A 13,942-nucleotide genomic window follows, 5' to 3' on the forward strand; every position below is an offset into this window, starting at 1 on the left:
TTGTTGATGGCAGTATCTATATCAAAATTGTAAGGATGCACTCCTTATTTATTTGTGCTGTTCAGGTTCGGGTTGGAGTACCCACACTATATATATGTAAACCTAAATCAAAAGCACTTCAGGAACACTTGAGCTATTTGATTTTCAAGAAATTATTTTTTATTCCAAAATTAATGACATAGAGTACATTTTCAAAGCAAGCGATAATACAACGTTTCGGCCCAACCAAGGCCTTTCTCACAATCGCTGCATATGGTTTCTGAAAGAAGGTGTAGTATAGGCGTCTTCCAGACGCTCCTGGTAAGTCAGTGTGTGTGCATTGTTGAAGGCAGTGTGTGCCATATTTATTAAATAGTTGCACCATAACTTCCAACAATATCTAAAACACCTGTATTTTGTCTCTAAAAAGAGGTGTTACAGTTATATACTAAAGCTCTGTTCACATCTGCGTTGTGGTTTACATTTATAACGTAAAACACGATGCAGTGCCGAAACCATTATACAACAGATCACGAGTTATATTGTGATCCGTGAGGTCAGGGCTGCCCTGTCCATGAGGCAAGATGAGCATCTCGCCTCAGGCGGCCTTTTCCTCTCTGAAGGGGCGGCGGCGCCACTGAAACCAGCCGCCGCCTCCCCCTCCTGCACTATAATTGTACCTGCGTCTATGTGACACAGATACAATTACATACATAAGCACTGAGTGGCGGGGCATGGAACGTGTCTCACTATTCAGCGGCTTTCAATTACGTAGCGGCGCAATGTCGTCAGCGCACCGCTTGCATCATTGATTGACAGGGCAAGGCAGCCTGTCAATCAGCGCCGTTCAATGACGGAACGTTGAAAGGCACTGATTGGCCAGGCAGAATGACTTGCCCTGCCACTCAGCGCCTTTTAACGATGCAAGCCATCGCGCCGCTTGTGTTGTTGAATGACAGGGCAAGGAAGTCTGCCAAACAGCTTCTTTCAACGACGCAATGTTGAAAGGCATTGATTGGCCGGGCAGAATGACTTGCACTGCCACTCAGCGCTTTCATTCAGCCCCAGCAGACCTGCTCAGAAGAGAGCGACCTGCAAGAGGACTTAGGTGAGTATGTAAAGAGGGTTTAGGTGAGTATGTAAAGTTTTTCTTCTGTTAATGGTATGAGGGGCTATATGTGGAGCACTACCTACAGGGGGGGCTGTATGTGGGAGCTATATGTGGAACATTATGTACAGGGGCGGCTGCAGGGCTGGCCTTATGCTACAGGGTGCCCTGTGCGGAATTGCTCTTTGGTGCCCCCCACTCCATTTATCATTGTTATGTATTTTCGGCATTTGGTGCTTTTGTTTGTGCATTTGTCACGTGTAAAGATGCTTGGTTTAAGCGTCCCATTGACATCAATGATATAGCGCGCCGTTAGTGCATATGACACGTTTTGTTTAAAAATGTGTTGCGTAAAAAAGAAGCGTCAGGTCAATTCTTTTGCACGTAAAATACAACGAAAATGTGGCAAAATTGCACCTAATTTCTATAGTCAATGGGAGTTGTGATTGAGCGGCAAAAAAACACGCCGAAGGCGTGCAAAAAATGCAAGGAATACGTGTCAAAAGCATCTGTAGTTTAAAAAGAACTTTACAAAAACGTGTCTTCAAAAGTATGTGCACGCACAAAATTAAAAACGTCTCAAAATTTTTCCGATTTTTCCGCCGTTTTCAACACAGTGTGAACAAGGCCTAGGTTTTGGTAAGGCTGTGTTCACGTTACGTCCTGCCTCTCCATTTATCATATGGGGCAGAAAAGCTCCTGGCGCATACATTAAATGGACAGAAAAAACATGCAGTATATATTTTTTTTACTGGACGCCACTACATAAAATAGCGCAGTCTCCCCGAACTGAGGCTTTTTTTTAACCCCCATCAGGTCTATGGGACTGTTTACCATACGTTCTGGGAGCTTTCCCGGTGCATACATTACACGGATGGGCAGGATGTAATGTGAAATTACCCTTAGGCCTGATTTACACGAGCGTGTTAAACGTCCGTGTGACGGCCGTTGAAACATCGGCCGTCCCATGGACCTTTGTTAATCAATGTGGCCGTTCACACAGCCATTGTTTCAATGGACCGTGTGAAGGGTCCGTGAGAAAATAGGACATGTCCTATTTTTTCACGCATTCCTCCATAGACTCATCTATGGGGGATGCGAGACATGGTGTCCCAGAGCACCGAGCACGGATGCACCTCGGGCGTGAAGAACTGCAGTTTTTCACATCCGAGGTGCGCAACGCTTGTGTAAATAAGGCCTTAGGCTGAGTTCACACAGGGAGGATACGCTGCGTAAAAGAACGCAGCGTATCCGCCCTGTGCACCGCAGGGAATTTGGGGCGAAAAACCGCACCAAACTGTGGGGCAGTTTCTCGCCTGGAATGGCTGATGCGGAAAACTGCAGCACTTAGCCAGCCTGCTTGCACGCCGGTCTCCTGGGATGACCTCTCATCCCAGGAGACCGCTGCAGCAGTGGTGACATGGGATGAAGCGTAATCCCAGGAGGCCGGCCCTCTGACATCATCCAGGACGGTCTCCTGGGATGATGTTTCATTCAAGTGACCGCTGCTACAGCCTGTCATTGGCTGCAGCGGAGGTCACATGAGATGAAGCTTCATCCCAGGAGGATAAAACACAGATTCCTAGGTAAGTATAATATATTGTTTGTTTTCTGAGTGGCGTTTTTTGCTGCAGGATCGCTGTGAACCTGCCGCGAAAAAATGCAACAACTGCTATTTGTTGCAAAATTTACCTCTCCATTGAATACAATGGGGAAAACCCGCAACAAATAAGTTGCGTTTACGCAAATACAATTGACATGCTGCAGAATAAAACTCTGCACCGCAGGTCAGTTTTTTACGCTCAGTATTTACGCAGCGTGTGGATGAGATTTGTTTTATCTCATCCACTTTGCTGCTACTGTATTTGCTGCGGATTTTCTGCAACGAATTCCGTTGCAGAAAATCTGCAGTATTTACGCAATGTGTGAACTGGCCCTTACTCCGTTTACGCAAAGGCTATCTTTTGTATAAAAGGAAAAACTATTAAAATGGCTGTCCACGTGGGCAATGTTGGTACTTTTTATTTCTTCTTATTTAACTCACACTGTAAAGGCCGTAAAAAAAAAAAAAAAGTTAATAGCCAAAATCTCTTTTTTGTTCACATTAGCGCTAAAAAAAATGTAATAAAAAATTATCAAAAAGCTACATGTACCAAAATATTGTACCAATAAAAGCTATAGCTCGTCCAGAAAAAAATAAGCCCTCACACCGCTTAGACAAAAATATAAAAAAAAGTTATGTCTCTCAGAATGTGGTGAAACAACATTTTTTTTTTTTAACAAATAGTTTTCTTTGTAAAAGTGGTAAAATATATATAAAAAAATATATATAAATTTGGTATCACTGTAATCGGATTGAGCCGCAGAATAAAGTTAAATTGTTGTTTTTACCGCAAGATGAAAGCCGTAAAATCGAAACCCAAAAAACTATGGAGGAATCACAGTTTTTTTCTAATTTCAGCCCACGAAGAATTTTTTTCAGTTTCCCAGTACATTATATGGTACTTTAAATGGTGCCAATAGAAACTACAACTCACGCCGCAATTAATAACCACCACCCTATTGACGGAAAAAAAAGTTTTGGCTCTAGGAAGGCGGGTAGTGAAAAACGTAAATGAAAAAGCAAAAAATTTCTCAGTCCTGAAAGGGTTAAAATAAGAAAGCAGCCCATACTTACCTCTCCCTTCCCAGACGTTCCTGCGTTGGGGGCTCCCGTCACCTCTGTTCTCGGTTTGTATACAGATCGGCTGCAGTGGTGACATCACGTCGACAGTACATCACCGCTGCAGCTGTTCTGTATACAAACAGTGAACAGAGGTGACAGGAGCCCCCAGCGCAGGAACGTTTGGGAGGAGAAAGGTAAGTATAAGTTCTTTTTTATTTTAACTTCTCCTCTATTGCTTCAACAGAATTTCTTTTTAACCCCTTTAACGTAATGTGCACAGGGTCTAAAAAGGCAACAAATTATAAATGTGCACTATGGAGCAACTGAACAATGTGCCCATCTGCAATATATTAACAGTGTTGTTCAGTGCCACCTTGGTGCCCATTTTACACTTATTTCTCCTTTAGTGTCCTTATGTTCAGTGCGCCCTTGATGCATATTTGCCATTTACTGCCCCTTTAGCACCCTCTGTCACAGAAGAACAATAAATGGGCAATAAATGGCAAATGGGCATCGAAGGGGCAGTGAACAGGACACTAAAGGGTCAATAAGTGGCAAATGGGTATCAAGGTGGCACTGAATCCTCTGCCCATTTGCCATTTTTAGACCCCCATCAGTGCCCCCATACAACCAAAGCCCACAGTCTGACTGACCTGCTGGACTTCTTACAGTGCACTGTGCACACTGATGCTGCTGGAGCGGAGCCCTGGGGAAATAACCAGACCAGCAACGCATGGTAAGATAGTCTCCTCCCTGTCTTGCGTCCTGAGTGATGTAATCACGCCTGATCATCACTCAGGATGTAAGACGAGGAGGGGGAGTGGTAGTCGCGGCGCGGGGAAGCCAGTAGTGAGGTCAGTGAGTGACACCTGACCCGCTGGCGCCCCGAGCAGTAGCCGCAGAGTGGGAGAAATTCACCCGCTGGCGCCCCCCTTACAGCATAGCGGCCGGCCGGCGTCCTGTCCAACCGCACGTGACGCACGTAGCTAAGGCCGGCCATGGGCGGCTGTATGTGGGGACTATATGTGGAGCACTATCTACAGGGCGTGGATGCTATTTGTGGAGCACTATCTACAGGAGGGGCTATATGTTTGGGCAATGTGTGGAGCACTACCTACAGGGGGGGCTGTATATGGGGGCTATATGTGGAGCACTAACTACAGAGGGTAGGACCTATTTGTGGAGCACCATCTACAGGGGGGATGTATGTGGGGGCTATATATGTGGAGCACTATCTACAGGGGTGGCGGGCTGTATGTGGGGGCTATATGTGAAGCACTATCTACATTCGGTGGGGGCTATATGTGGAGCACTATCTACAGGGGGAGGCTGTATGTGGGGGCTATTTGTGGAGCACTAGCTACAGGGGTGGCCATATGCGGGGCGCCATCTATAGGTGTCCATATGTGGGCCACTATCTGCAGGGGCTACTATCTACAAGGGATCTATGTAGGGCACTATCTACAGGGGGCACTATCTGCAGGGGCTGTATCTATCTACACAAGGCTCTATAGGGGGCACTATGTATGTGGGGCACTGTGTACAGGGGGCTGTATGTGGGACACTGTCTGCAGGGGGCTATATGTGGGGCACTGTCTACAGGGGCCTCTATGGGGGCACTCTCTACAGGAGGCACTATATACAGGGAGCACTATCTAAGTGGAAAGCTGAAGACTACTGAGCGGAAAACGGCAGAAATGGGCCATGGCCGGGAGAAGTCATCATAGAGATCTGGAGCGGATGGGGACGTCACCTGTGAGTGACTTAATGTAATTGTTAATTCTACCTCTAATCAGTACTGTAGTCAATGTATGATCTGGTTGGTAGGTATGATTTTTTTTTTTGTGTGTGGATGCTAATGATTTAGAACAGCCATAGGGATGTCAATGAATATCTGGGGGCGCCATTTAAATTTTCGCCTCAGGCAGCAAAAAAGATAGAAACTGCCATTTTGACTGGAATAACGGCACTGCGTACAGTGCTATTCTTCCCATAAAATCTGACGGAATCTGCAACAGAGGATCAAAACGGAGTCTCTCACACAGATGCGAGTTGTATTGGTATATGGATATTTACATTGGAAAAAAAGCTTGCCTCCTGGAAACTATTATGTTAAACACTGAATAAAAATTCAGCAGCTTGTTTGTACTGCTAATTAGCATGGAGTCAGCTTTAGAGCTCATGCACAGAGGCACGCGCTTTGAGCCATACAGTGGTACTGTGAAGGCCCCATGCAGGGGCCTTGCTAGGGTCGTAAAATATCAAGGGCACATATAATTTGCCCCTCCCAAAAAAGTTCATAAAGGCTAATGGGCCCCGATGCAAAAGTTTTTCTTGGGGCCCCCCTCCCAAATTCTTCTCATGGCCAACAGCCCGCAGCTTTCAGCTGCATCGCTGGGTCTCCTAAGTGACCCAACGATGCAGCACTAGCAGCCAGGGGCATCGCTAAGGTCTTAAAACGTCAGGGGCAATAGCCCCAATACATATGTCTTCCCCCCAAAAAATGAGTGTGCGTGTATGCATATGTGTATATAGGAGACAGCATATCTATAGCACTACTACCTTATAGCTATGGATAGGATTATATACAGTGGCTCAGCAGGCAGTATCTGATAGGCTCAGATATAGGGCCCAGCTCGCTGACATTGCGGCGCCAACGCTGGACCCAAGAAAGGTAAGATAATAATTGCTTTGCTTTTTTATGGGTTACTGTCACGATCTGTGGGTATGTGGACCTACTAGGCCGCACCGCCGTAGCGGGGTAGCAGTTGGCCAAACAAAAGTGTACCAAGTCAATATAAAGTCCGAGCACAAGGGTACCTGTAATAGTCCAGACAGTAGCAGCGGCTTAGGCACAGATGGGACCTCTGCGGCAGGTGATGCAAAACGTGGCAGATGACACCAGACGTGGTGTAAGTCAGCAGGTGTAGTAGATGGCACAACACGACTCCAACACTGGAGATGGCACAGGAACAAATACAGCACGGGATACAGGATACAGGTAGCAGGGCACAGGTACAGGATACGACTAAGGGACCATTTGCAATACTATCAACGGAATACAAACAACACTCAGGCAAGGAGTAAAAGGACAGATCCCTTCTTATAGTCTAGGGTGATCATCGGCTAAATAGTGATGTTTTACATGTGCGCGCACTGGCCCTTTAAAGGGAATGTGTCGCTAGAAATTATTTTTTTTGTTAAACATTATATAAATGATTACACATTATTCTAATTTTGTAATTTTTTTCACAAGTCAGGAAATATTGTAAATGAAATTCTAATTTATAACATTTCCATGTCACTAGAGGGAGCAATTCCTAAAATTGCAGCATTGGCATGTGGTAAAGCAAGCTCATTGCTTTATGCTGCAAAATTGGCGAAGACACACTCGCTCTAGTGTGCTCAAACAATCCCCCCTCCTTTATCCTGGCTAGTGCCAGGAGAAAGGAGGGGGTTGAATGTTCAAACCTCCTACACTGTGTGCCGCCATTTTTTGAGTGAATGCACAGTGTAGGAGGATTAGATACAGTGGTAATCACACAGTATAACACGAACATACACACACATCGCATACACAAACATAACTTACCTGCTCCTGCCGCTGCCGCTACCTCCGCTCCCTGTCCTTGCTTCTCAACATATGGACGGGAGCCGCGACCGGAAGTAGTCATCTTACTGTCCGGCCGCGGGTTCTGGTCCACATGAAAATGGCGCCGGATGTCGCTCTGCCGAAGACCTTCCTTTCGGACTGTGTGGGAGCGGCGCATGCGCCGTTCCCACACAGACGGCGTACACTATAGTGAATGGAACGGCTCCAGTTCGCATTCTCTATGGGGATGTATGTGCCGTATTCCATGTATGTATATGTCGTTAATCGACACATACAGAGATGAAAAAAAAATGGCAGCCCCCATAGAGAAGTAAAAGAAAGAAAAAAGTAAAACACAAAAACACAAATAAATAAAATTTATTTTAAAAACAGCACCATTACGTCTCCAAACATCTGCCCATTGCTTGAAATGGGATTTACGGTGTTCTGTTCCCACAAGGCGTAATTTTACGTGTCGTTTTCAAAATACGGCGCGTAAAAATACGCCGCGTCAAAAGAAGTGCAGGTCATTTCTTGGGACATTTTTGGAGCCGTTTTTCATTGACTCCATTGAAAAACAGCTCCAAAAACGGCCGTAAAATACGCCACGAAAAACGCGAGTTGCTACAAAAACTTCTGAAAATCAGGAGCTGCTTTCGCTTGAAAATAGCTCTGTATTTTCAGACGTTTCTGGTCACTGCGTGTGAACATACCCTACTTCTTTTTACAGAGCGTCTGTTTACTCTCCGTTTTTTAAAACAGAGGCGTAAAAAGATGCCCCGTATGAACTAAATGCTGTTTCTCCCATTGATTTCAATGGGCAGATGTTTGTAGGCGTTCAGCTTCCGTTTTCTAAGGCGTTTTCGAGGCATAAACGCCCCAAAATACGCCTGAAATTACTGCGTGTGAACATACCCTGAGGGTATGTTCACACGCAAACACAAAATACGTCTGAAAATACTGAGCTGTTTTCAGGCGAAAACAACTCCTGATTTTCAGAAGTTTTTTTAACATCTCGCGTCTTCGCTGCGTTTTTTACGGCCGTTTTTGGAGCTGTTTTTCAATGGAGTCAATAAAAAACGTCCCAAGAAGTGTCCTGCACTTCTTTTGACGAGCCATAATTTTACGCGCCGTATTTTGACAGCGACACGTAAAATAAAGGCTCATGGGAACAGAACATCGTAATTCCCATTGAAAGCAATGGGCAGATGTTTGTAGGCGTATTAGGGGCGTTTTTCAGGCGTAATTAGAGTCGTAAAATGCCCGAATTACGTCTAAAACCACTGTGAGTGAACATACCCTAACTCTGCAGTACATTTTTTCTAGATGTTACTTTATTATTAACCTGTATCGATTAATATTTTCCTGCACCAGCCCTTCCCTCAAACTTTTTTCCTCTGTTATAAACACTGACATAAAATACTGTAATAGGGTAATTTAGTTACTAAATTCAGGAACTGTCACCATCTATGGAGTCTATGCAAAGTCCTAGGACAAGAGTACTTGTAATAGTCCAGACAGTAGCGGAGGCTTAGGCACAGATGGAACTGGAAGGTAGATGACGCCACACATGGCGGATGATATGAGGCGTGGCAGATGACACCAGACGTGGTGTATGACAACCGGTGTGGAAGATGACACCAGACGTGGTGTATAACAGCAGGCGTGACAGATGGCACAACACGACTACAACACTAGAAGAGGCTCAGGAACAAACACAGCACGGGATACAGGATACAGGTAGCAGGGCACGGGAACTCTGGGAACAGGATACGACTAAGGGACCATTTTATAAGACTAACATGGGGATACACAACAACGCTCAGGCAAGGCGTGAAAGGGCAGAGCTCTTTTTATATTCAGGGTGATCTGAGGATAATTAGTGATTATATTCATGTGCGCACGCTGGCCCTTTAAGTCCAGAGACGAGCGCGCGCACCCTAGAGAATACAGCAGAGCAGGGCAGAAACGAGTGCTGGCGCATCCTAGGAGGGAGAGCTGGCCGGCACTCGGAGGTCAGATGTTACAGAAATCATGACAAGTATTAGAAGATACTGATCACACACAGTCAGAGGAGAAATAAACATTTACATTCAGTGACTCACAGGTGATGTCTTCTCTGCTTATAGTCGTTCTCTTTCCCGTTTCTTCTTTACCCATCCCAGGCGGACATGATGACTTCTCCTGGGAATGACATTGCAGAGTTTGTAGCCAGACATCTTTGGCTCCTCACTTTTTAATGCCCCCATTAGTATTAGTGCTCCCCAGAGTGCCTCCATTATTAGTGCTCCTCCATGCTCCATTAGTAATAGTGCAACCCAGGGTGCCTCAATTGGTAACAGTGCTTCCCCAGGGTGCTCCCATTGGTAATAGTGCCCTCATTAGTAATAGTGCCACCAAGAGTGCCCCATTGGGATTGTTCCCCCAAAGTTCCCCCATTAGATACAGTGCTCCCACAGAGTGTTTTTATTAGTAATAGTGTTCCCCAGAGTGCCCCTATTAGTAATAATGCTCCCCCAGAGTGCGTCAATTAGTAATAGTGCTCCCCCAAGAGTGCCCCTTTAGGAATAGTACTTCCCCAGGGTGCCCCTTTGGTAATAGTGCCCCGATTAGTATAGGTGCTCACCCAAAGTATCCCCATTAGTAATAGTGTTTCCTCCAGGGTGCTCCCATTGGTAAAAATGTTCCTTTTAGTAATAGTCTTCCCGTAATAGTGCGCCCTTTAGGAATAGTACTTACCCAGGGTGCGCCGTTTGGTAACAATTAGTACTAGTGTTCCTCCAGAGTGTTTGCATTAGTAATAGTGCTTCCCCACAGTGCCTCCATTAGTAATAAAGCTTCCTCAGACTGTTCCAATTAGTAATAAAGCTTCCTTAGGCCTCATGCACACGACCGTAAAAAATCCCGTTATTACGGGTCGTAATTACGACCCGTAATAACGGGCTCATAGACTTATATTGGCGACGGGTGCCTTCCCGTTTTCTCACGGGAAGGTGCCCGTGCCGTTGAAAAAGATAGAACATGTCCTATTTCAGGCCGTAATAACGGCACGGACAGTCCATAGAAGTCTATGGAGCTCTCGTAATGACGGGTGGCTACATGTGTGCACCCGTGATTACGGCAGCGTTGCTAAGCGACGTCAGTAAATAGTCACTGTCCAGGGAGCTGAAAGAGTTAACTGATCGGCAGTAACTCTTTCAGCACCCTGGACAGTGACTACCGATCAGAATAAACCGATAAAAAATAAAAATAAAAGACGTTCATACTTACCGAGAACTTCCTGCTTCCTCCAGCCGGGTCTCCCGCCCGTTGCCTTGGTGACGCGTCCCTCTCGACATCCGGCCCGACGTCCTGGATGACGTTTCAGGCCATGTGACCGCTGCAGCCAATCACAGGTCAATCACAGGCTGCAGCGGTCACATGGACTGCCGCGTCATCCAGGGATGTCGGGCTGGATGTGAAGAGAGGGACGCGTCACCAAGACAACGGCCGGGTAAGTATGAATTTCTTTAACTTTTATTACAGAAAGGGCTGTCCCTTCTCTCTATCCTGCACTGATAGAGAGAAGGGGCTGACGATTAGTGCAGTGCTATTTTGCCGCCAAAAACGTGCCCGTAAATACGGGTGGAATACGGGTGACACCGGACCCATATTTACGGGCACGGGTTCGTAAATACTGGTGCAAAACGGGTCGAATACGTGTGACACCGGACCCGTATTTACGCCAGTATTTACGGGTGGGAAAAAATACGGTCGTGTGCATGAGGCCTTAGAGTGAGCCAATTTGTAATAGTGCCCCAGACCCCACAAAAACAATACTCACCTAACTCCTTTTCAACGTTGCTTCCAGTATTGAGTTGCAGGACACAGGTCCCTTCCAGCATGTGTCCTGAGCTGTTTGCAGCACAGCACATGCTGGCGCAGTAACGTCATCGCATCACCCTGTGCCATTTACCTGCAGTCTCATAGGCGACAGGTCTAAGTAGCACGTGTCTTATGATGGTGAATTTTTGGGGCAGGGCTCCCATGCTCTGCTGTAGTATTCAACTAAATCCGTGTTCTTGAATATGGTGCTCGCCTGGAGATTTGGAGCACCAGGCAAAAAATCTGGGGCATATGCCTAGGGTGCCTAGTGCTAGCAACGCCCCTGGCCCCATGTACCTTTATGGAATCCTATTACTGCTCTGAACAAAATGCAGCCGAAAACACGGCTGTGGGTACGAGCCCTTAGGAGAACTTCCTAGATCACTCACCTTAGAGGATTTTATACACCCTGATTATCGCACTTTGTGATCGGAGTAGATCCTGTAAACTTATGAGGGGGTCATATAAAGTTGCATGTTTAGATCATGGTACTTTTAAGTGCTTTGAAGTACTGCACACTATAGGAACCTTTTTTTTTAATGTATTCTCCTTCTTAGTATATCAATCACTTTACGTTGATCCTCACTTTTCGGTATATTTTTGTATTATTTGTTTTCTTTCATAACTCTGGCTGTTCAGTAGGAGTCATGTATGCTTTTTATAACATTTACAAATTGACATTTTAGTGACCTTAAACCAATTACAAAGCATTGCACTGCCCTCTTGTGGTATATGGAAAAATGTACATCTGGCTGTAAAAATGGCTGTTTACCAAGTTACTTAATCTTTTCATATCGTGTCGTGTTATAAAATGTAAATATTTTTTTTCTATTATCTCAGCTGTGGAACACCTGTAATCTGGACAATAGTTAGAATTGGTACATCCTTTGTCATAATCTGTGCATTTAAAATCGGAAAAAAAGTTAATAATTTCTGTGATATTTGCCTAACATAAGTTCCCCCAGCCCAAAGATAAAAAATAAACAACAATTCATGCTATTAAGAGCTGAATAATTATCTTCAATAATACTTTTTCTTTTGTGTTTTATGTTTCAGGTAGAGAATAAGGACTTAAAGAATAGAATCCTTAATGATCCAGTAACATACACAGAAAAGTTTAGTAAGGATTGCAAATCGTTCTGTGAAGCCTTACTGGAAAAAGACCATACGAAGCGTATGGGGTTTAGAAATGGAAATTGTGATGATCTGCGAGTAGTTCCTTTCTTCAAAGATATAAATTGGAGGAAACTTGAAGCCGGTATGTCTAATACCTTCGTATATGAATTACTAAAGTGTAATGTGGGACCTAACGCATAATTGTTACTACTTTCATTGTTCTAAAGCCAAGGTACACATTTTCTGACAACACCAACCTTACAGATCTCAGACACTCCTCCAACAACCAAGTCCAAATGACTAAAATAGGATCAAGGGACTCGCCATTGTTTTATTTCTAGGGAAGGTTGGTGATCTTATGCTTGTTCAACACGAGATGACAAAATCAACTTCAGTGTCTGTCACAAGGTGGAAGTCTCTATATCATTGGTGGGACAAGTTCTAAGTCTCATTTCTCCCTCTCCCATAAGAGACCACTCAATTGCTTGTATCTTCTATTTAACATTCAATCTATGGCTTCTGTTAAATGACCAGTCTCTGTTATATGATGCCCAGTCCCTGATACATGGGAACTTATTGTGCCTAGTCCCTGATGCATAGGGGCATAACGGTTTTAGTAAATAAATGATTCACTATGTAATGATAAGTTATACAATTTTACAATATACAGTTATCAGAGCTGTGTCTTGAAATGAGCTGTGCATGTGTGTGTCCATAACTGGGAGAGAATTTTATACTGGCAGTAAACAATGGAAATTCCTTTTGAATGACTGCAAGCAGAGATCTTGATAACTGGGAGTAATGTCTATCATCTATCTATCTATCTATCTATCTATCTATCTATCTATCTATCTATCTATCTATCTATCTATCTATCTATCTATCTATCTATCTATCTATCTATCTATCTATCTATCTATCTATCTATCTATCTATCTATCTATCTATCTACACAAAAAAAGAAAACAGCACAGCTCCAGATGATGGGTACAAACTAAAGAAATCCTCCAGGACTCTGGCTAAAAGTCCATATGTATAGAAAACAAAAATTAGAGGCAGCACTCCAAGTACTAAAAGTGAAGTGATGTGTTTATTTACCGAGGCAACATTTCAATTCAACTCAATGTGATCTTTCTCAAGCAATGTGTGACATACAAAGTTGGGTATAAATACCCCGTGATTACACTAAATCAATTTACATAATCCATATAGCAATCAATGTATATAAGTGAAATATAGAGTCAATAAATACATGCATAATATATATGTTATAGTGCTTTCATGTTGTGATAAATATACCTAATAGGAATGTATATATATATATATATATATATATATATATATGTATATATATATATATATATATATATATATATATATGTAGCGTCCATGGCCGCAGGTCGTCGGGTTTACTTACCTCCCGAACCCGCAGCCATGGATCTGTGATCACTGGTCCCCATCTCCTTCCTAGGAGACGCCAGCGCTCACTTCCGCTCCGGTCTGCTGTGTCCCGTAGGGTGGGTGGGCGAGTACTCCATCCACTTCCGCACCCTGGCGGGAGAGCTGTTGTGGAACAATGAGGCCCTGGTGGCTAAATTCTGCCATGGACTGTCTCCTA

The 13,942-nt window shown here is 44.3% G+C and overlaps 1 protein-coding gene across 1 annotated transcript in view; it reads left to right on the top strand.

Moving 5' to 3' along the window:
- The window catches only part of GRK1 (G protein-coupled receptor kinase 1), a 60,179-nt gene that overhangs the window by 38,757 nt on the left and 7,480 nt on the right, over nt 1-13,942 (top strand). Inside the window, exon 6 of the mRNA XM_075850298.1 lies at nt 12,265-12,466. Coding sequence (XP_075706413.1) covers nt 12,265-12,466 — 202 coding nt within the window. The remainder of the gene's footprint in view (nt 1-12,264; nt 12,467-13,942) is intronic.

This window comes from Rhinoderma darwinii, chromosome 2, assembly GCF_050947455.1.
Source record: "Rhinoderma darwinii isolate aRhiDar2 chromosome 2, aRhiDar2.hap1, whole genome shotgun sequence".
Lineage (NCBI taxonomy): Eukaryota > Metazoa > Chordata > Amphibia > Anura > Rhinodermatidae > Rhinoderma > Rhinoderma darwinii.